We start from the raw sequence: 24927 nt of genomic DNA, 5'->3' as shown, positions 1-24927 counted from the left end.
AGAATGAGGCAGGGGAATTTCAGAGTTTTTAGAAGGAATAATGGTAGAAATCTTATGGCAGCAGCAGGATTGGGCTTGTCTACTTGCCCCCACCGTCTGATACTTGGCGTTGGTTATGACCTGTGGTTATATGTGGATTCAGGAAAGGGGGTTGGGTGGGAAAGATGGAGTTGGGCAGTGTTCTTTATTACTTTGCCTCTTGCTATCACCTATTTACCTTGCCATCATAGACCATTCTCCAGTCAACACTAGGGCAAAATATAAAGGGAAAAAGGGAAGAGGATTGGGGAAGGGAAAATTCCTAGGACCACCTTGCTAGGATGACCATTTATGTGCAGATCTGCTATATAGACAAGCCGTTGTCTGCATATAGATCATAGAATTTTTGAGCTAGGAGAGATCTTAGAGATAAATCTATTCTAGTCAGTTTTTTTTATTTAGTGCTGTTAAATATGACATGGATTACCCCTACATGGGCTTTACATCTTTCCATTCAGAGTACTAAAGCTGAACTTATATTACCCCCTGCTGCTATGAAACTTTATTTAGGAGCCAGTGATTTTCAGGTATAGCCTTTCTGTTAATTTTTAAAATGTATGTGTGTCTTTGTTCATGTTACTTGGGCAGATCTGGTGGAAAATTGTTATTCCTTGGAATATTTCAAATTCTAGATATCTTCATTAAGAATAAAAGTTTAATGTTAAAGATGTTCTTTTATAAGTATTTTTTCTAATTATATTTTCTTCTTTCCATTTTAATTTTTAACAGGATAGTGCTGACAACAAATTATTCCATAAAAGAGTTAAATTATGTCGTTTCTTTGCCAATTCCCTTTTGCACTACACTAAGGTAAGACTTATTTTTAGTTCTAAATGATTATGTTTTCATTCATTTCTGTCCTTAAAAAAATTTTCTTTAAGTTGATTATATTATCAGTGTGATGACTAGCATGGCATGGTGGATAAAGCACTGGACTTGGAATCAGGAAGACCTGGGTTCAAATCCACCCTCAGATACAGGTTTGTGGCTACTGGTCAAGATACTTCACTTCCTTCATCTGTAAAATGAGGGACCTAGACTCTATAGTCCTAAAATAGTGTTCCTTCCAATTCTAAATCTGTAATTCTCTGATTATCACATGTATTTATATTCTATATTATGTTAGATATTAAACTTCTTTTGAAGGGTGTAGAAGAAATAAAACCATTTCAGCCTTCAAGGAACCTATGGCCTAGTTGGGAAGACAAGATTTTAACATAACATGAAAAATTATATTTAATAGAAGATGGTTTAAAAATTGATTCTTAGCTTCCTTTCCCTCCTTTTCCATCCTTCTACCACTTTCACTACAGCAGCAGAGGGGACACACATGGAACAGGGGGTTCTTTTTTTTTTATATCTTTGTATAAATTGTTGGCATAGTTAAAGCATTCATTACCAAGTAACCAGATTATTGATGATGAACTTCTTTGTATTTAGCCAGGCTAGGATAATCTATTCCTAGAACTATATTCAAAGATTCCTAGCATGGTAGAAGCTACTCGAACTTGTGCTCTGCAGCATATTCCTTTTAAGAACCCAGAATCCTCACCTATGATGAGGTAGCAGGAAAAGGCTTGGTGGAAGAAACAATATAGAACAACTTCAATTGTGATAGGTTGTATAGTAATAATCCTAAATATAGTGAAAGTTCAGAAGGAAAAAGAAGTACTGGAACAGGCAGGAAAAGATTGAAGGATGAGCAGAATTTGAACTGAATTGATTTGGGGTAGAAGAGAGCATTCTAGGCAGGGGGAGTAGCCTAAGTGACATCTTGGAGGTAATGACCATGGCACAGTGATTGTGGAATATAAATAGAACAGAGACTGTGTGCTGGAGAGTAGTAGAAAATGAAGTTGGAAAGGTAGGTTGTTGGGTAGGTAGGTGGTGCAACGGATAGAGTGAAGAAGACTTGAGTTCAAATCTGGCCTTAGACACTAGCTGTGTGACCCTTGGCAAGTCACTTAATCTTGTTTGCCCCAGTTTCCTGATCTGTAAAATGAGCCAGAGAAGGAAATGGCAAGCCACTATAGTATCTTTGCCCAGAAAACCCCAAACAGGGTCATAAGAGTTGGACACGATTGAAAAATGACTGAACAACAGCAGGTTAGGTGTGGTCAGATTATTATGAATGAAATTATTATGAAAGCTAAGCACAGGAATTTCAATAATGCTTTAGGAAGTAGGGGAAAAAATGTAGTTTATTAAGCAGGGGAGTACAGGGGAGTGACATGATGAGAGTGGTGTTTTAGGAACACCATTGGTTTCTGGCTGCCGTAGATGGGATAGGGACAGTCTAGAGTCAAAGATAACTGCTCAGAGACTGTTCTGTTAATCTAGTGAGGTATTAAGAGGTCCCCATTTAGGGGGGTAACAGTGCAAATAAAGGGGTAAGTGCAACATCAGAATAGAAGTAGTCATTGAAACCATGAGACAAGATGAGATCTCTAAGGGAGAGAAATGGGTGTGTGTGTGTGTATGTGTGTACATACGTATATATGTACACACACACATTTTTGTATGTATTTATGTTTATGTATGTATGTACACACATATACTAACACACATACTAACACACAGACACGTATATACTTTTATAATATGAATTAATCTCTTTCCTCTCCCTTTGAGATTTCATCTTTGTGGGTGTGTGGGTGTGGATATGTGTGTGGATGTGTGTGCTTTTTTCCTAAGAAATCTCATCATTGTGTATATACATCTACGTACGTGTACATATACAGCCTTAGCATCTTCTTCAACTTTTCACTTCTATTGATCTCTGCTGTGCCAACCCCCTCCTGACCTAATCAGTTGCCAAGTTTTGTGAACCCCATCTCCTCAACATCTATTTCTGTATTCATAGAGAGATAGATATGGATATAGAGATAAATATGGAAACATGTTTGAGAGAGAGGGAGGGACAGAGGGAGTGAGGGAGCAGGTGGAGTCTGCAAAACACATCCACATCTGTCAGCTTGTCTGTCTGTCTGTCTATGGAAGAATAGTAACCAATGGTGGAGCTTTTGGGAGTCCTCCTCATTTAGGAAACAGGGAAAGTAAAGAGGAGCTCATAGTGAGAAGTGTCGTTTTGTACAGTAAATTGTTTTAGTGCTACTGCTTCATTTTGATTATTGTCTGTCTTGGTTTACTCTTCCTATTACTCTTTCCTTAGGAGGAAAGAATAGCTATTTGATAACTGATGCCAATGTACTTCCTTCCTTTGTTCTTTTTTGGAGTTAGTAACCTCTGAACACTTGTCAGAGAGTGTCACACAGTGTATTCCTATTTAGCATTCTGGGCAGGCCACCACCCTGGATTGATCTGTCTTCCCTAGGCTGTTGTTGTAGCTCTAGGGTCCCTGCAATTTATCATCTCAGTTCCAGCAACAGGGACCTATGGGAGGGTGTCCTATAAGGTTAGAAAAGCTATTGCCACTGAACCTAATATACTACAGTCCCTTATGTCTCCCTTATGTCTAAATGTTTAGCATTTAGAAAAATAATAATGACAACACCTAAAACGTTGCCCATGGTTGTCTTTATTCTGTTTTTAGTTAATCTTTTCAATTTGAGACGTAAATCTATCTGTTACAATGTATTGAAATGAAAAAGCTATTCCTTATATTGTATCTTATGACTTCTTGTATGTTAGTCTCTTTTCTCTGTCTTTTATTTTAGGCTCTGTCTTTTACTCTTTATGCAACAAATCTATGATTGAATTTTGCTTCACATTTTGATTTTAATGTGTATATTATCATTCATATGTATTAAATATGTAAATATTGAAAATGAATAGTTTGTTTTTTAATTTTAGGAATTTCTTCCTTTTCTCTCTGATTGCTGTTGCACACTACATCAGCTTTATCTTCAGATACACAGGTAAGGCAGAGAAAATTACATAATTATTAAAATACATATGTACCATTTGAAAAGTGGACATCAGTTTCCTCATTTATATAATAAGGATATTAGATAGTGACCAGTAAGGTCATTTTCATTTTAAATCTCCCTTTAGCCTAAGAATTAGCCAAACTTATGTTTGGCTTCAAAACCACTGTGCATAATTTTTTTTTAAATATATAATTTATTTATTTTCAGTTCTTAACATTCACTTCCACAAGAATTTGAATTCAAAATTTTCTCCCCATTCTCCACCCCAGGACAGCATGCACCTCATCCACCCCTTCCTCTAGTCTGTCCTCCCTTCTGTTACCCACCCTTCTTCCATCCCTCTTCCCCTCTATTTTCATGTAAGGCAGAATAGATTTCTATACTCCATTGCCTGTATAGCTTAATTTCTAGTTGCATGCTAAAACAATTTTTAACATTCATTCTTAAAGCTTTGAGTTCCATATTCTCTCCCTCCCTCCCTCCCCACTCACTCTCATTGAGAAAACAAGCAATTTAATATAGGTCATACATGTGTAACAATGCAAAGCACTTCCATAGTAGTTATGTTGTAAAAGACTAACTACATTTCCCTCTGTCCTATCCTGCCCTTCATTTATTCCATTCATTCCCTTGATCTGTCCTCCCACAATAGTGTTTGCTTCTGATTATCCCTTTCCCCAATTTGCTTTCCCTTCTATTATCTTCCCTCTCCTATCCCCTTCTCCCTTGCCTTCTTGCAGGGTAAAATAGATTTCCATATCCAATTGAGTGTGTGTTATTCCCTCTTTAAGCCAAATCCCATGAGAGTAAGGCTCAGTTATTTCCTTTCATCTCCCCTCTCTTCCCCTCCATTGTGAAAGTTCTTTCTTCCCTCTTTTATGTGAGATGATTTGCTATATTCTTCCTCTCCTAGTACATTCCATTCAACAGTAAATTTTTTTTTTCAGTATTCTTCCTTCATATTAATCTCACCCTATGCACTTTGTCTATGTATGTGTGTGTGTATATATGTGCACACATACATATGTATACACACATATATAGACATACGTACACACATATACCCATGTACATATATGTACCTACACACACACATATATATATATATAATATACACATACATACATACCCATACCCACCTACATATATATATATTTTTTCCCTCTAACTACCCTAATATTGAAAAAGGTCTCATGAGTCACAAATAACATCTTTCCATGTACGAATGTAAATGATTCAACTTTAATGAGTTCCTTAAGGCTTCTCTTTGCTGTTTACCTTTTCATGTTTTTCTTAATTTTTATATTTGAAAGTCAAATTTTCTATTCAGCTCTGGTCTTTTCAACAAGATTGCTTGAAAGTCCTCTATTTCATTGAAATTCCATTTTTTCCCCTGGAGTATTATACTCAGTTTTGCTAGGTAGGTGATTCTTGGTTTTAATCCTATCTCTTTTGACCTCTTTGATCTCTTAGTGTAGAAGCTGCTAAATCCTGTGTTATTCTGATTGTATTTCCACAATACTTGAATTGTTTCTTTCTGGCTGCTTGTAATATTTTCTCCTTGACCTGGGAACTCTGGAATTTGGCTACAATATTCCTAGTTTTCCTTTTGGGATCTTTTTCAGGAGGTGATCGGTGAAGTCTTTCCATTTCTATTTTACCCCCTGGTTCTAGAATATCAGGGCAGTTTTCTTTGATAATTTATTGGAAGATGATGTCTAGGCTCTTTTTATGATCATGGTTTTCAGGTAGACCAGTAATTTTTAAATTATCTCTCTTGGATCTATTTTCCAGTTTAGTTGTTTTTCCATTGAGATATTTCACATTGTCTTCTATCTTTTTGATTCTTTTGGTTTTGTTTTATAATTTCTTGGTTTCTCATAAAAGTCATTAGCTTCCATCTGCTCCATTCTAATTTTTAAAGAACTATTTTCTTCAGTTAGCTTTTGGACCACCTTTTCCATTTTGCCCATTCTTCTTTTTAAAGCGTTCTTCTCCTCGTTGACTTTTTGGACCTCTTTTGCCATTTGGGTTAGTTTATTTTTAAAAGTGTTATTTTTTTCAGCATTTTTTGAGATCTCCTTTAGCAAGCTATTGACTCGCTTTTCATGATTTTCTTGCATTGCTCTCATATCTTTTCCCAATTTTTCCTCCACCTCTCTTACTTGATTTTCAAAATCCTTTTTGAGTTCTTCCATGGCCTGAGACCATTGCATATTTATTTTGGTGGTTTTGGATGTAAAAGCCTTGACTTTGATTTCTTACTCTGATGGTATGCTTTCTTCTTCAACCAAAAGGATGGAAGAAAATACTTGTTCACTAAGACCCAGATCGGCCACTCGATTCCGCCAGGGTCTTTAGGCTAAGGCCTCCAAAAGTGGAGGCTGCTGCCACCCTAGGGCTGGGCTTCCTTCTCACCAAGGTGAAAGAGCTTTCTTACTGACCTTTGAAGCTGTCTTTGGTGTTTGTGGGTTGAGAAATCTAGGAATTAAAGCTGCTACCCGTGATTCTGTGCCCTGAAGCCTGCTCCAGTACTGTCCCTGCCATGCAGCATGACCAAGACTGGGCTGTACTTCACTCTGAGCCCGGTGCAATAGACCTTTCCTGTTGGCCTTCTAGACTGTCTTGGCCTAGAAATCTCATTCACTCTTGTCATTTTGTGGCTTCTGCTGCTCTAGAATTTGTTTAGAGTCATTTTTTTACAAGTATTTTATGGGCTATGAGAATAGAGCTAGAGCAGGTCCATCCTTCTACCCACTGTGCCTCATTTAAAATTAGCCACTGTTATCTAATTTTTGTCCTCTCATCATCTTTTCACTAAATTTTATTTGCTTAAAATAATGGAATTCATAAGTTCCTCAGTGGTTCTCTGTTGGATTTTACTAACTCTATTGCATTGAGTTCAATGATAGGCATGTGACAGGTCTTAATAAATAATATAATGCCTGGTATTGCCAAAATCAGAAATATTGTGTGGTATTATATAAACAGTTAATATTTGCAATTTGTGTCATAGTCTAGTAATTTTTAATTTGTCTTTGATGATGTTGTCAAGTGTTATGTTAGCCCCACTTAATAGAAGAAAAAAATTAGATTATAGAGTTGTAAAGTTGTTTGCCTAAGAATTTATCATTGGTAACCTCCAGTGATTAGAGTACTGAGTTTTGACTCTTGTCTACTTGATAACAAATTAACCAGCTTGTGAAAAAACAAATAAGTCAATTAAACTGAAAAAAAATTTCAAATCATTTGTTTTTTTTGGATAATCAAAGCCCAAATTAGTCAGGCTGTATTAACCTAAAATTACACATAGCCAGTTTTATTGATCTCAAGTGTGTCTTTGCTGTTATTGTCATAAAATAAACTAACTTCTCAGTACTGTCAGGGTCATCAAAATTAAGTAACTTTTTTAAAAAAGTGGTGATTAAGCCTTCCTGCCTTTTGGGGCGGTGCCAAGATGGTGGAGTAAAAGCAGGGACATCCCTGAGCTTTCCCACAAGGCCCTCTAAATACTTGTAAAAAATGAGTCTAAACAAATTCTAGTGCTATAGAACCCTCAAAATGACAGAGTGAAACAAAATCCCCAGCCCAAGTCAACCTGGAAAGTCAACAGGAAGGGTCTTTTGTATCAGGCAGGGAGTGGAACACAGTCTGGCATGGGCCACACTTGAACAGACCAGCTATAACAGGCCTCAGGGGACGAATCATTGGCAATTGTGGCAGTTTTTAGACTTCTCAACCCACAAATGCCTAAAAAGTCTGTGGGAAAACTGTGGGACCTGGGTGAAAGAGGGTCTTGCATGATCTGGCCAGCTTTGGCCCCAACACCAAGGTGTTGGTGGTGGTAGCAGCAGCAGTGGCAGAAGCTGCTTCTGGAGCTCTGGGCCCACAGGCAGTGGGGGTTCAAGTGGCTGATACAAAATCCCTAAAGCCTGGGACAGTATATCCCCCACTCCCACTGAAAGTGAGTCCTACATTGACAAAGATTTAGAAAGTCAAGTGTTTGGCCGGGAAGATGAGTACATATCGTAAAAGAACTCAGACTATAGAATCTTACTTTGGTGACAAGGACGATCAGGGCATACAACCAGAGGAGGAGAACAGAGGCAAAGCTCCTACATCAAAAGCCTTCAAGAGGAATATGAATTGGTTGTAGGCCATGGAGGAGCTCAAAAGGGACTTTGAAAATCAAGTAAGAGAAGGAGAGCAAAAATTGGGTAGAGAAATGAGAGTGATGCAAGAAAATCATGACAATCAAGTCAACAGCTTGCTGAAGGAGATTCCTCCCAAAAAATACTTAAGAAAATAACACCTTAAAAAATACACTAACTCAAATGGCAAAAGAAGTCCGAAAAGCCAATGAAGAGAAGAATGTCTTAAAAAGCAGAATTGGCCAAATGGAAAAGGAAGTCTGAAAGCTCACTGAAGAAAATAATTCCTTCAAATTAGAATGGAGTAAATGGAAGCTAATGCTTTTGTGATAAATCAAGAAATTATAAAACAGAACTAAAAGAATGAAAAAAATAGAAGACAATGTGAAATATCTCATTGGAAAAAATTGGAAAATAAATCCAAGAGAGATAATTTAAGAATTATTGGACTACCTGAAAGCCACAATCAAAAAAAGAGCTTAGACATCATCTTTCAAGAAATTATCAAGGAAGACTGCCCTGATATTCTAGAACCAGAGGGTAAAATAGAATTTGAAAGAATCCACCATAGCCTGTGGAACAGGATCCTAAAAGGAAAAGTCCTAGGAATATTGTTACCAAATTCCAGAGTTCCCAGGTCAAGGAGCAAATATTGCAAGTAGCCAGAAAGAAATAATTCGAGTATTGTGGAAATGCAATTAGGGTAACACCAGATCTAACAGCTTCTATATTAAGGGATCAGAGGGCTTGGAATATAATTCTGGAAATCAAAGGAACTAGGATTAAAACCAATAATCACCTACCCAGAAAGCTGAGTATAATCCTAAAGTGGAAACAAAAATGGACATTCAATGAAAAACAGGACTTTCAAGCATTCTTGATGAAAAGACCAGAGATGAATAGAAGATTTGACTTTCAAATACAAGAATCAAGAGAAGCATGAAAAGGTAAACAGGAAAGAGAAATCATAAGATATTTATTAAAGTTGAACTGTGTACATTCCTACATGGAAAGATGATATTTGTAACTCGAGATCTTTCTCAGTATTAGGGTAGTTGGAGGAGATGATGGATGGATGGATGGATGGATGGATGGATGGATGGATGGATGGATGGATGGATGGATAAATGGCAGAGGGTGAGTTGAAAATGAAGGGATGATATCTAAAAACTAAAATTAAGGAATGAAAGGAATATATTGGGAGGAGAAAGGGAGAGATAGAATGGGGTAAATCATCTCACATAAAAGAGACAAGAAAAAGGTTTTTACAATGGAGTTTCAGAAAGGGGGGGGGGGTTGCTGAAAAGGAATAAGTAAACCTTACTCTCATTGAGTTTGGCTTATGGAGGGTATAATCTATACACTCAATTGGGTATCTTATCCTACAGGAAAGTAGAGGGAAAGGAATGGAGGGGCGGTGATTGAAGGGAGGGCAGATTGGGGGAGTGGGTAGTAAGAAACAAACACTTTAGATAAGAGACAGGGTCAAAGGAGAAAACAGAATAATTGGGGGACTGGATAGGATGGAGGGAACTGTAATCTTTCACAATGTGACTATTATGGAGGTGTTTTGCATAACTACACATGTATAACTTATATTGAATTGCTTGTCTTCTCAGTGGGGGTGAGTGGGGAGGGAAGGAAGGAGAGAATTTGGAACTCAAAGTTTTAAAAACAAATGTTAAGGATTGTTTTTACACGCAACTGGGAAATAAGATATATAGGCAATGGGGTATGGAAATCTGTCTTGCCCTTCAAGAAAGTAAAGGGAAAAGAGGATAAGAGGGGGAATGATAAAAGAGAGGGCTGACTGGGGTAAGGGTAATCAGAATGCATAAATCTTTAAAAAAAAAAAAAGTGATTAAGTTAAAAATCTGATTTCATGTAGATTTTATTTAAAACACAATTTTTAATTCTAGTAACCAAAAGTAAAAGATTCATTTGTATTGTAGTAAATTTAGCATCTTTTACTTTACCCTTCACCTTACTTAGTCTTTATTCCACCATTTCTGCTCATTTTCCATCCCCATTGCTTGCCCCTGTGATTCCTTCCTATATCTCTAGAATGTTGGTTCAGGATAACGTTATCCAAATAACGGTCTTTTTTGTAAGGTTCTCATCTGATTTTCATCTTGGCACCTGAGAAAACTTATCTTTACACATTTAGAATCTCACCTCTCACATTAGTTTCCCTCACATATCACATCACTTGTCCCTGAACTAGTCCAAAAAGATATTGGTGGATGAATTCACTTTTACCTCAATCTCAGTCTGCCTTCCCTCGTTCCAGGGGCAAAATTTTTTCCCTAAAAAAATTCATTTGTATTCTCATTCAGTAAAGTACTCTCTTCCTAACTTCACTATTTCTATCAAGGACACCATTCTTCTCAAGACCCAGGTTTGCAACTGTGGAATCATCCACAACTTTTTACTCACATTATCTCCCCTGCATCAAGTTGCCAAGTTTTGTGGACCCCACCTCCCCAACATCTTTCATCTGTCCTTTTTCTTTCTACTCATACCGTAGTCACCCAAATTAAGTCCTCATCATCTCTTGCATGGATAATTGCAATAGCTTCCCACTTGGTTTCTGAGCAGTTGGTCTTCCTCCTCTTCATCCTCTACATAGCTGCCAAATTAATATTTCTTTTTTGGGTCATTATTCATATCATGTTTCCTAACTGATTATACCACAAAACTCTTTGCAAGGTTTCCGACAATCCTCTCTATATTCTTTCAGTAACCTCATCACCTCCTATAAATGTAGTTATCACCATGCTGCTAACTCCCAGACATATCTCCTCTGAATTTTAGTCCTGCATTACTAATTTTCTATTGGGTATTTCCAACTGGATAGCTCAAATACATTTCAAATCTAACTTGTTCAAAACAACTTATAATATTTTTCCTGAAACCCTGTCTTTTCCAAACTTACCTGTTTATGTCAAAGACACTACCATCTTTCCAATCTCCAGAGTTTGTTTTTGTTGTTCAGTTGTGTCTGACTCTTTATGCCCCATCCCATTTGGAGTTTTCTTGGCAAAGACACTAGAGTGGTTTGCCATATCCTTCTCCAGTTTATTTTACAGCTGAGAAAACTGAGGCCAACAAGGTTAAGTGATGTGCCCAGGGTCACACAGTTAATAAGTGTCTGAGGTGGAATTTGAACTCAAGAAGATGAGTTTTCTTGACTCCAGGTCCAGCTCTCTGTCTACTATGCCGTATAGCTGCCCGGCATTTGTAGCCTGGGCTTTATCCTTAACTTCTCACTCTCATACCACCTATGTAGTCAATTACCAGATCTTACCATTTCTTCCTTTACAATTTCTCATGCTTCTAGCTTTTCTCCTTACTTACAAAGATATATTAATTCAGGATCTTGTCCCTTTTTGTTAGGTTATTGATACAGCCTCCTAATTGGTCTTGTTGCCTCAAGTTTCTCTCCATTCCAGTTTATTCCACAGATTGCTCAAAGTAATTTTGCTTGAGGACATGTCTTACTCTGTGACACTGTCCCCTCCCACCCTGTTCTCCCTGCCCTTCCTAACTCAGTAAACTCCAGTGACATTAGTTATTGGTGTTAGGATAAAATTTGAACTTCTGTTTAGATTTTAAAGAGCCTTACAACCTAACTTCAACCTGTATTTCTAGCCTCACTGGATATTACTCCCTCCTCCTGCACTTCATGATCCAGCTGAACTGGATGTCTTTTTCTTTGTTACTCCCTTACTATATACTCCTCCTGTGTCCATGTTTCTCTTCTGGTGATCCCTACGTCTAAAGTGTACTCCCTCTGCCTCACTTCCTTTAAGGCATAGCTCAAGCACCATCAGCTTACTGAAGTATTTCCCGATACCTCTTGTCTGCTAATGCCATTCCTGCCAAACTTGTATTTCATTATCTTCTTCCTAAAACCTTTAGTCCTTTTGGTTGTGTTTCTTACCCCTGCTTTCACCCACATTTTCCTTATCCCTCATTTCCTGACTCTTCCCCTCTGATTGCTATTTCCTTGGGGTTGGATCTCAAAGTCTCCTTCCACCCTGGGCAATTCACAGTTCATCAGCCTAGATCTCTTCTCCAACTGACTTTTGGGTGGTCAGAGCTGATCTCAGCTGGAAGCTATGCTCTTTCTCTCAGTCTTGGCTGAGTGCTTCACAGTCTTGCCCCTTCCCTGCCCCTCCATCTCTAAATGCATGTGCGCATGTGCGCGCACACACCCACACCGACACAGACACACAGACACACACATCTTATCCTGGTGACCTGTTCTACATCCTTTGTTCTTCAGTTCTGTTGTCCAACACCTGCAATTTAGAGTCTATTTTCCCTGTCATCACCAGTTCATGGCTTTGTAGCACTGGTGCTTTCCAGGTTGTAACCCCCCAGTAGGCTCCTGAATGGCTGTTGCCAAGCAGGCTGTCAAGACCTGAGCACACTTCCACAGCCTGGAGCTAGGGATTCCTTGGTACTAGAAAGAGGGAGAGGTGACTAGAGTGCCAGGGGTAGGTTTTGATGTAAGCCTATATTGTGTCCTTGGGTTTGCTAGTACAGACTTGATGCTGATACTGTGGAGGTGCTGAGTGAGCTCAGAGTTGGTGTCAGTTCTTGGGTTTTTTCTAAAGCCTTCTTTTGCATTCTGGATATACTAGATCTTGGAGACAGACTAAGTTGCTTTGTCTTTGGTGCATAATTTCTGTTTTGAAGAGGTTTGAGAGGTCATGAGGATCAGAGAAAATATGTAGTCCAGCATCTTGTTGCTCATGTGTCCTGGAAGTCCATAATTTATTTTCATATGTATATAAATGTATACACACATAATACATGACATGCATACATACATATATGTGCGTGTATTTGTATTTATTAACCCAATGTTCGCATTTTATATATTTTTATTTTATATATTTTAGACTGTGATTTCCTTGTGAGTAGAGATTGTTTCATTCTTTGTACTTGTCTCCCCAGTGCCCAGTACAATGCCCAGCTTTGAGGGTGTGCGTGTGAGATATTTAGAATAAAATACTACTCTGTTTAGCATTTAATGCCCTTCTCAATCTGACTCCACTTTATGCTTCCAGGCAGATTGTACAGTATTCTTCTTTTTGTATATTGCAGTGAAATGGGCCTGCTTGCTGCTCATGAAGAACATCGTATATCCTGCCTCATTGCCTTTGCACAGACTCTCCCAGTCACTATGAATTTATTCTGTATATATTCTACAATACTTATCTGTCAATGTGTTGTATCTTCCGCCCTCCATTAGTGTGTAAGCTCCTTGGGGGCAAGAATTGCATGGCATAGTGGCTGGTACATAGACACTTAACAATTGATACCTAACCTTTACCTCCTAGTTTATCTTTATTACTATAGTATACTTAGTGAAGCTTTGAAGTTCTCAAACTGACCATTCCATTAACTACAGTGTTAGCATTCTACTGTTACTGAAACACTTAACAAAAATAATTTTCTTATGTTATTCATGGCTATTTGGTTCTGGGTTGATATTCTCTGTCTTGTCAGTATGTTTATCCTTGTTACAAAGTGGTACAATATTGTACCAAGTTTTTATCTCAGAGATTAAGAAAGAAATATTCAAAGTATTGGTCTTGATATTTTGTGTAGGAGTTAAGAATCTTAATTTACTGCATTTTTTTGGTCTAGTCCTATAATTTCATTGGTATGGAGAATTCCTTGTAAGAAAATTTTCTCTCCCAGTGGAGAGAGCAAATTATAATCCTAGCGGTGTTGCCCAGAGAACCAAGAACAGCTTGTCCAAAGGGCTCCAGCAGAGGATAGTAGAGGCAAGCCCTAAGCTGAGGCCTCTCTGGTTCTGACACCAGCTCTATTCTTGTCACCACACTGCCTTTGAATAAAATTATGAAGTAATTTTTGCCGTTAGGTTTTGCCATATTGATTTAACCTATTCTGAGACCTATTGCTGTGGAATTTGGTACTGCTTAGAGATCCTTCACAAACTTTTTTTTCCTTTTGTAGTAAATTTCCTCCAAGTCTGTATGCTACAATGATTCCCAAGGCGCAAGAGAAGGAAATATTAGGTGTGTTTCTAGTGGTTCTGGATCCACTCATCAGTCAGCTTTTATCCTTCCGCCCTTTTGTGGAGGCAGTGTTAGGAGACAAATCAGGTAAGTTCCAAAGCAGAATTCATTTGAATTGATATCTCCTACAGCATTGTTGCGATTATGTCATTGTTCTATGAAAAACATTGTTCTATGTCATTGTCTACCAAATAGCATTCAATTCCCTCCATGCTTTGACTCCCATATACTCTTCCAGGCCTTGTATCAGACTTGTATCATGTATTCAGCATCCCCTTCAAAGTGGGCAGTTCCTTATCCCCGGTTCACATTCTGCCTCCTCCACTCCCCATGCCATTGTTCGTGCTATTCCCATTACTGGAATAGGTTACCCTCCTCACTCCTTTCTTTCCCACCTCTGCATGTCCTCTTGTTGAGGGCGGAAGATATTTCATCTTTCATAAAAACTTTCTTGGAGCTCCTCTCTCCAGAAGAGAATGATCACTCTTCTTCCTCAAATTTCTCAAAATACTTTTCTTGGACTTCCTATGCATTTATTACTCTTCCCTTTTTATCATTGTTATTTATGTATATGTCTCCCCCAGCCTCCCTTATTAGGTTATAAACTCTTTGAAACTAGACCTTTGTCTTATCACCAGTGCCTAGTGTAGTGTCTGCATACATAGTGGCCACTTGGTAAATATTTCTTGGATTATATAGAGTAATTCATTAGATCTTGCTGTGTACAAAATGATTTTTTTGTATTGATAATGTATGATTTCCCGTTTCTGCAATTCCTGATTCTCTTTCCCCCTGCATTTGCAACTGATTCAATTTAAAACACACACAGACACACACATACACACACACACACACACACACTCACACATACACACACCAGTGTTCTGAAAAATTACATATGTCTCAGTCACCAGAATTTAATTTTAATTGAAGTAATGTGATTTGTGTGTTTACATATATGTCTATCATATCATTCTTTCATTTGTTTGTACCTTTAAGACCTGTCTTCTGAGCTACAGCTTCCACAGTGTCTCCTTCTGCTTAATATAATGGACAAATTACCTTCTCAGCCTGAAAATGTACAGAGTCTTTGGTGTGAGAGAAGCCAATGTTTTGAACATAAACCCAGGTAACAAGAATGTTTTTATTAAATAAAAAGCATTATAGATGGACCTTTTTATAAATTCTCTGTTATTTGATATGTTGCTCTCTCTAATCAAAGTTTCTGATCAATGCCTGTTTTCCATATATAGATTACCAATTTTCAGAGAATTAGAATATGGTGGCAATTTAACACTAAAACTGTTGTCAGCATGATTTAATCTTTGTAATTCAGAAATTAATTGGATGTTGTCCTTTGTTTAAAATACTAGATCTCATATTTGATCATTTAATTTGGGCATTTTCATGACGTGCAAAAATCCTAAATATCACATCTATAAATAATATTTCTTTTTAAAAGTTTTGTTGATGCTTTTTGTTTTTGTGTTACAATTATTTCCAGATGTCCTTCTTATAACTTAACCCCACCTAATGAGCTTTCCATTATAACAAAGAAAAGCAAATTAATGAAATCAGCTGACCAGCTGACAGAATGACCATGTCTGATAGCATATAGGAAAAGAGAGAAGTGCATTTCTTCATCTCTTCTCATTGCCAGGATTTGTCATTTCAATGACATAGTATGGACTTCATTTTAGTCTTTTTATTTGAATCACTGTCATTGTGTATATTGTTTTCCTGGTTCTGCAGAGTTCACATAGTTTTTCATGTTTCTCTGAAAGTTCTGATACTCATTTTCTCTTATGATACAATAAGATTACATAATATGCATATACCACAAATTTTTCAGCCTTTCCCTTTCTTCTGATAACACCTTAATAGTGTATGTCTTTATCACTTCATACTTATGTTATTTCAGCCTCTTAATTGACCTTCCTCTAAATTTTTTCTCCTAAACTCTTTTGTAGTACAATTACCAGATTAATCTTCCTAATGCCCTCCTTTTTTATTCTCCTGCTCAAAGACATTTAATTGTTGCCTACTTTCTTAGGGACATAAATCCATAAAAGTCAGCTTGGCATTTTAGTTCTTCTCCAGTCTGGCCCCTACTCAGATTTATCTAATCCTGTTCTATGCAAAAATGCCACATTGTCTCTGAATATATAGTGCAGCTTTTGTTCATAACATTCTTCAATACTTATAAGGATATCACTATGTAAACTTATCCCTCTCAGATGTCCAAGGGAAATCTTCCATGAAGCTTTACTTAACGGGTCCAGCCCACAGTGACATTTCCCTCCTCAGAATACCTATAGCACTTATGATTGCCTTTTTTCATATCTCATCATGCCTCCTAACCATTATGTGGACTCCAACGATCTGTATTTGGTCCTCTCCTTTTTTCTCTTGACATTCTCTCATTTGGTAACCTCATAAGCTCCCATGGGTTTAATTATCATCTCTACACAGGTGACTCTGAGATTTCCTTTGAGCCAATTGTCTTCAAGTGTTTTGAACTGGATAATTTGTAGGCATCTCAAATTCAAAATGCTGAAACACAATTCATTATTTTCTCCTTATAATCCAGTTATCTTCCAAGCTTTCCAATTTCTGTGGCAGGCTCTACTGTGCTTCTAATCTTCCAGATTCAGAGCCTTACCATTGTCCTCCTTCTCACCCCACATAGACAGTTGTCAAATCTTGTGATTTTTTACTTCCCCAACATACCTTATATCTATTTTTTCCTTTCTCACCACCCTGCTTCATACTTTTATAGCTTCTATTTTTTTATTAAAATTTTTTTTTGCAATGACCAAAAATTTATTTTTCTCCCCCCACATCTGTCCTCATTATTAGTAAAAAAGAAAGCTCTTATAACAAATAAGCATAGTCAAGCTAAACAAATTCCTTTCTTGTCTATGTCCAAAAAGTATGTGTCTTAGAGCCCATTATCTTTCTATTAGGAGGTGGGTGGTTTGCTTCTCTCTCATCACTTCTTCCATGAACTACTATTGTAGTAGCCTTTTAATTGGTCTACCTACCTCATCTTTTACCACTATAATCCTTCTTTCAGTGTTTGCTAAAATAATTCTCTTAGAGCATAATTCTGACTTTGTCATTATCCCTATTTAATAAACTACTGGCTACCTGTTGCTCTTAGGAACAAGTGTAAACTCCTCTGTTTAGCTTTAAAAAAACCTTTACAGCCTGGCATTACTTTCCTTCCCCCATCCTGTGGTCAGGTTAAGTCAACAAGTTTTTCTTAAACATCTATTATGTATCAGGATCTATGCTAAGCTCTTGGGATATTTAAAAAAAAAAGATAAAAACAGTCCCTGCTTTCAAGGAATTCACCGTTAAATGGAGGGAGGAGAGAAACATTCAGATAATTATATAAAAACAAGTTATAGAAAGACAGGTTAAATATTAGCGATAATCTCAGAGAGAAGGCGATAATTAAGAACCAGGAAAGGCTTCTTGCAGAAGGTAGAACTTTAGCTGAAATGTGAGGGGAGCCAGAGAAGCCAGGAGGAGAAGCTAAGGAATGGGAGAGGTCCAGGCATGAGAGAAAGCCTGTGAAAATGCATGGAGTCAGGAGATGAGTATTGTGGGCGCAGAGGCCAGTGTCACTGGATCACCATGTGAAGGGAAGTAAGATATAAGAGGACTAGGAAGGTGGGAAGGGACCAGGTGATGAAAAACTTAAATAGTCAAACAGGATTTCATATTTATCTTAGAAATAATAGGAATGAAAGGAAGAAGGAGGAAAGGAAAGAAAGGGAAAAGGAAATTTAAAAAATGCATTGTGACTGCTATGTTTCAGATACTATGCTAAATACTTTAAAATATTAACTTAATTGATCCTTACCACAGCTCTGGGAGATAGGTATTATGATCCCCATTTTATAGGTGAGGATCCTGAGGCAGACAGGTAAAGTGACTTGCCCAGGGTCACATAGCTAATAAGTGTCTGAGACAGTGTTTGATCTCAGGTCTCTCTGCCTCCAGACTCAGCACTCCATCCACTGTGCTACTTAGCTGCCACCACTGGCTTTATGGAGCCAGTGAAATTTATTGAATTGGGGAGAGGGGGTGTAACATGTCAGACTTGTGCTTTAAGAGAATCATTTTAGTGGATATGTGGAGGATGGTACACTCTGACTGGCTTTCTTCTTGTTCCCCATAAATGACACTGCATTTCTTGTGTTCATGTCTTTTCTATGCCACTTACTAGTTGTATGACTCTGCATGTCATGTAACCTATCTGCCTCAGTTTCCTCAACTGTAAAATGGGGATCATAATTCTGGTGATGAGCTTCTTCTTACATACTAAGTTGATCAACAAACAATAGACACTGCCTTGTTTCCACAATAGTATGTACATTTTTTTCCATCCTGAAAAAACTTAGCACAGTTTGTACTTCATTACCATCGCTTTGGACCCAGTGATATTTCCTCATCATTAGAGTAGGACTTTTGTGGAGGATGTACTAATAATAGTTTACATATTTGTAGTATTTCATAATTACAAGGTATTTTGACATAGGATCATACCAGGAACCTTAGCGGTCAAAATCATTTAACAGGTTAAGAAATTGTGTTTAAATGCAGCTCTGATCATGCCACTGCCATTAAACTAGTGGCTCCTTGTTGCCTCTAGGATAAAACTTAAATTTATCTGTCAGGCTCCGATATATCTATCCAGTTTCATGACACTTCTTCCCCCTTCCTACGCTTTACCATCCAGCCAAGCTGGCCTTCCCTCTGTTCTTTACACAGTACGCAAGTCCTTACCTATGCAGCAGCCATCCCGCATGCCTGGAATGCACTTTTTCCTCACTTCTGCCTCATAGTCTTTGCTGATCCCCTACTCCCCATCAACTGCTAGTACCTTCCCTCTTTCGTGACTTTATATTTAGTTATTTTGTAGTTATTCTTTTTATACTTACGTGTATATAGTGTCTTTTTTGTTAAAATGTAAGCACCTGGAGAGTAAGGATAGTTTCAATTTTGTGTATTTGTGCCTGACACAGAATAGTCACTTAATAGATGGTCTTTTGATTGACACAAAGTCACATAGGTTGGTAATGTCAAAGCTACAGTTCAAACCTAGGTGCTTTGACTCCAGATCCAGTGCTCATTCACTGTATTGTGTTCTGTCTCATTTTATTTCACTTGAATCCATTTCTCTTGCAAGTCATGGCATCACCTTCCTGATGTCATGGTCTTTGAGACTAAAGAACAAATTTGAGAACAAAGGACAAATAAAAACAAAAACTAAACAAAAACAAAAAAAATCTTCCCAGCAACCCCATGAGATAGTAGCGCGAATATTATCCCTATTTTACAGATGAGGAAACAAGACTTTGAAGTTGTGCCTTGTTCAAGGTCATTCAGCTATTGCATGGTAAAACTTCATCTCAAGCTTGTTTTCTAATAGTTCAGTGTTCTTTCTGTTCTACTACCATGTCTTTCACATCTCTATAATCTCACAGGAATGTGCAGGTGTTGGTTATTTTTTAAAATTCCAAACTTAAACACAAATAAAATTAGAATTTATATATACATTGTACAATGAGAGGGGATTGCTGATGAAACTGTGAATTTGTTTTACCTTGTTTCTCTTTTTAAGTAGATGGTAAATTCAGTTAATTATCAACATGCAATTATTAATATGTACTTATCAAAACTGTCTAACTCTTCTGTTATTCCTCTGGGCTTTCTTCTGTTCTTTCTCTCTCTCTTTCTCTCCTTCCCTCCCTCACCATATCCTTGTCCTACTCTAACCCACTTTTCTCTACCCATTTAAAAAAAAAAAGAAGCGAAACCCTTGTAACATATGCATAATTAAGCAAAGCAAATTCCCACATTGGTCATGTTCCCAAAATATGTGCCTTAAACTGTATCTTGAACCTGTCACCTCACTGTCAGGAGTTGGGTATTACATTTCATCAGTACTCTTGAATTCATCAGAGTTCTTAAGTCTTTCAAAGTTGTTTTTATTTTACATTGTTGCCGTTGTATAAATAGTTTTCCAGGTTCTGCTCTCTTCACTCAGCATCAGTTCTTGTAAATCTTCCCAGGTTTCTGTGAAATTATCCCATTTGTCATGTGTCAAGTATCTTTGTTCTATCTCTTAAGACATTTTTCTTGGTCTGTATAATCCTCATGTGTTACTGTTAAAATTGTATGTTTGAGGATTAAATGGTGATCATATTGGCTTCACTTTCTTGCTTTCTCTAGGATGCCTTTGCTTGAAGCCGTTTTCTCCAGTTTTGAGCAGTGTTCAGGGGAGCTCTCTTTACCTGCTAATTTGCCCGAAGTTATGAGTAAAGGACAAGCTGAAGTAACTGTCACCTTCTATCAGTATGTCTGTGTCCACCTGTGCACCTTCATTGCTTCATTTCACACATCCCTGCTCCCTGAACTGGTAAGCTGTGATAAAATTTTGGGAATAGTTTATCAATGAAAACTGTAATATATAGAACTCCTACTATTTTTCCACTGAAATTATTCAACATAGAAATTGGGGAGAAAAATTGTGGAATAGATGGAAAGAATGTTTCTATATAGTCTTTTTGGCAGTCATCCTTATCTTCCTTAACATTTATCTTCACCTTTATTTATTATTCATCCTAAAAAGTAGATGTTTATGCTAATCATATCTCAGTACAATTATTTAGTTAATATCTTTCTAGAAATAGGAGTGGAAAAGAAAGTAGAGGGAGTGAGAGATATAGTGGATGTAGAGTTTTAAATCTATAATCCTACATGAGGAAAGAAGGAGCATGATACTTAAAGTTTTGTTTTCTACTGGTTCATTTAAAAATTAATTACATGTAAAATTTGGCCTTTTTATAAACCTTAGACATAAAGGTATAATTTTTGAAATAAAGTTGAATTCAAGACTATACTTGAAAAAAGACTCTATTATCTATTATTCCATGTAGTGCCTCTTTTCACTTCCTGCATCCAAAAAAAAAATACAGACTCTCTGTCAGAAGTTATGGGAAAAATAATTGTTTTTGACAAATACACTAGTGAAGCAATATCTGTTTTAAATTAAAGCAATGCCTATAGGACCTATATAGAAAACCAGTAATATGGGAACCATGTTTGAGTCACTGGATTAGCAAGGATAAATATCAGACTGCAGGGGAAAGTTTCAGTTGCTGCCATACTTTGCATTGAGGATTAAATACTACACTCATAATGAAACTGAAAATGCTTATTTTTTGTGTAATTTCAGCCTCTCTTGGGCCCTCTTCTATCTCTGAACTCTCTTGGTGATCACATCAGGTTATATTCCCTCAACCATCATCTCTATGTAAATCTGTGTATCCGATGCTCTCTTGAAGCCCAGCTCTTCCACTTCTGTGTCCTATAGGCATCTCAAAATCAGTATATCTAAAATAGAATTCATTTTCGTTGCCCACAAGTCCATGCCTCTGTTCAGTTTCCCTGTTTCTGTTGAATGTATCACCATTTTTTTGGTCACCCTAGTTCGTGACTATAGAATGAAATAGATTGATTCTGTATCATTTTTTAATTGACCCTCTTTACAGTTAATTGATTTTGCCCTGTAACTGCCTACATCATGGTTCTTTGTCTCTGAGCTTAGTTCAGAAGTTCAGCTGGCCTGTAATGAGTTAAGTTTAGAAATCTGCTCATAATCATTGTTTTATTCTTGCCTCAAGGAAATCTGTTATCGTTGAGGGCTACAGGGGGACACCAGGGAGCCTGGTCTGATATCTTTATACCACCAGGTGTAGAAATATACATGATTACACATGTATAGCCCGTATCAGATTGCTTGCCATCTTGAAGAGGGCAAGGTGGGAGGGAGAAAAATTTGGGACTCAAAATCTTATAAAAAAATGAATGTTGGAAACTATCTTTACATGTAATTGGAAAGAATAAAATATCATTTGCACTGCCAAGCCATCTTTCAAGTATATCTGGTTTGTTGTCCAAAGAATTCTGGTCCACTATCTCTAAACTTTTAGGTAGACTTAAACAATGAACATTTCTTATCATAGGAGGGAAGGAGGGGATTGTTGCATGCCCCTCATTCCCATTTTCCAGCCAATCATATTATTCCCCCATGCCTGAACTCTATTGACTTCACCATTCATAATATTGAGCATTTTTAACCAATCATAACTTGTTCCCCGCCTATGAAGTCCCGTTATTTGTTCTGTATTCCCCAAAACTATAAAAGGGAGCTGTCCCCTTCATGCAAGATCTTAGCTTTTCTGAGGAAGCTGAGATCCTGTTTATTGGTAAATTCATACTTTATTAATAAGTGCAGAACTTTGTGCCTCAGTTTCCCTTATTTTGACTGTAATAGGAGTCATCTTCCAGCCTTTATTCTTACTCATTTCCCATAGTCAATCAGTTGCTGACTTTGACTGATTATACCTCCACTATATCTTTTGCATATGGCCTCTTTTCTCCATTCACACCAGAAGCATCTTAGTTCAGGCCCACCCAAATAAGTCTTCCTCCATCCATCCTCTTCCTTCTCTAGTATATTCTCCATACAGCTGCTAAATTGATCTTTGTAGAGCACCAGTTCTGACCATGTCCCTCCCCTGCTTGGGAAGAAGCAGTGATGCCCTTTATCCTCCATAATAAAATATACATTCCTCTTTTTTGACATTTCTAGTCCTTCACAATCTGGCACCAGTCTTTTAATCAACAGACATGTATTTATTGTGCCAGGCACTATGTGAAGTGCTAGAGAAAAAAGGACAAAAGTGAAACAATCCCTGCTGTCAATGACCTTACATTCTATAAGGAATATATATTTGTATATGTAATTTTTAAATACAAATTTCTGTTCATATCAGGATGTCACATTATTGAATGCTGTTCTTAATTCTGGAATGATCACCTCCTTATTAGCCATGGATACATGGTGCTTCCTGGCCCGGTAAGATATAATCTAAAAAATTGCTGTTTGATATATGTTTACATTGATTTGTAGGAATAAGTAGCAGTAATTGGCAGTTCAAAGGTATTTTGGTTGCAGGTTTGATCTTTTGTATAGGAAGAGTAGTAGTCTCGCAGAACAGAGAGCTACCATAGACCATCTTTCTGAAGCCCAGACTAACATTTCTTAGCTTGTTTTCTGTCTTCTTGAAAATGATTGAAGTTTGCATTTGTTTTTAAAAATATGTATTGCCATACTAGAGCTCATTTCCTTGCTTGTTTAATAAGTATATGAGCCTGAATTATTTCTGTTTTGCATCTCAGGTATGGGACTGCTGAACTCTGTGCCCATCATGTGTTCGTAATAGCACATTTGGTGAGTAGGGTAACTGGATCTAAAGTCCATTACTGTACTTAGGTATGTAAATTCTCTTCTATACTCTTATCTTAGAGAGTACTAGAAGTGGAAGGTAATATGCATATTGCACTGCAGGGTTCATTTCTTCTGTGATTAATTTAATACTTTTCAGAAAGAAGAATTAGAAATAATGGTGATTGAAAACTAAGGAATTGTTGTATGTTGAGAAAATCTTACTCTCAGAATGATTAGAATGTATTGGATATGGATAAAATGAACTTTTTTTAAATGAAAAGGACCTTAAAATTGAATGTACAGTAGAAATCAGAAATTATGCGTGCCAAAAAAAAGTCTTTTTCATCTGATTCAAACAATGACTTAACTTTCATAATGACCTTTGAATTAGGACTGTTTATGGAAATGGCTGCTAGGTGGCGCTATAGTGTAGCAGGCCTGGAGTCAGGAATACTTTTCTGAGTTCAAATTTGGCCTCAGACACTTAGTTAGCTGTTTGACCCTGGGTAGTTACTTAACCCTGTTTGCCTCAGTTTCTTCGTCTGTAAAATGAGTTGGAGAAGGAAATGGCAAACTAATATCTTTGCCAAGAAAACCCAAATGGGATCAAGAAGAGCTGGACACTACTCAAATGACTGAACAACACCACCAAATGGAAATGAACTTTAAAGTGATTCATATCTTTGACTTTGTTTATTTAAAAAAAACCCAAAAGTTCCAAAAAGGGAAAAATAAAAGTTATTCTGGTGTTTGCTTCAATTGAGAAGGAAATAGATTGAGGGAATGAAGTCCCTTTTAAATCCTGAGAAGTTTTGGGCACCCTGTGTAGCTTTTCAGTGGACAGGATATTCTTTTGCTATCTGTACCGTCTTTGGAAATTTTAACAGAATTAAGTAAGTGATAATTTTTGTGTTATAAAAGCATTTTCCCCTATTTTACTATATGATTTTTCACAAAGTCCTACTCTGATCACTCATCATGAGATGGAGATAACCTTAGGCTCTTAAAGGCTTTGCCAGAAAAGCACTGACTTTGGTAGGTTCTTTCTCTCACTGGAAAGGCTCATGAATATGGTCCCAGCAGCAGAATGTGTTTGCTTTTTGAAGACCAGGTGCCTAGGTGAGTATGAGAATCCTCATCAGCAGTAGGTTTGTTCCTTGGTGATGAATTCTTTCACCACATCAACCTCTGAAACCAGCAAAAGTGCAAAATATTTCTGAGTGCATTACACAGCCTCCTACCCTGACTTTTCTACTTCAGCAGTGAAGGTAGCAAACTGGTAGAAAAAATAGCATAGGATGCTAAGAATCCCATAATTTTTAAATTGCCTAAATAGAAACTTTTGATAATCCAGATTTGAAATCCTTGCCCAGTAACTAAGTGCATAAAGATAGAATAGCTGAATCTTTTGATCTAGACCTTCCTACTGTAAAAGAAACCCAAATCCCATAGCTAGTAAGTGGCTGAGGCCAAATTTGAAC

General features: G+C 37.2%; 1 protein-coding gene across 3 annotated transcripts in view; it reads left to right on the top strand.

The window, feature by feature from the left end:
* Positions 1–24927, top strand: part of FIRRM (FIGNL1 interacting regulator of recombination and mitosis) — a 76743-nt gene that overhangs the window by 15356 nt on the left and 36460 nt on the right. For all 3 annotated transcript variants that reach the window (XM_072648681.1, XM_072648683.1, XM_072648682.1), the window contains 7 exons: positions 769–849; positions 3853–3917; positions 14075–14223; positions 15136–15265; positions 20383–20569; positions 22992–23074; positions 23398–23449. In XM_072648681.1, the coding sequence (XP_072504782.1) occupies positions 769–849; positions 3853–3917; positions 14075–14223; positions 15136–15265; positions 20383–20569; positions 22992–23074; positions 23398–23449 (747 nt within the window). The remainder of the gene's footprint in view (positions 1–768; positions 850–3852; positions 3918–14074; positions 14224–15135; positions 15266–20382; positions 20570–22991; positions 23075–23397; positions 23450–24927) is intronic.

This window comes from Notamacropus eugenii, chromosome 2, assembly GCF_028372415.1.
Source record: "Notamacropus eugenii isolate mMacEug1 chromosome 2, mMacEug1.pri_v2, whole genome shotgun sequence".
NCBI classification, from domain to species: Eukaryota; Metazoa; Chordata; class Mammalia; order Diprotodontia; family Macropodidae; genus Notamacropus; species Notamacropus eugenii.
This window is presented reverse-complemented; position numbering and strand designations above follow the sequence as displayed.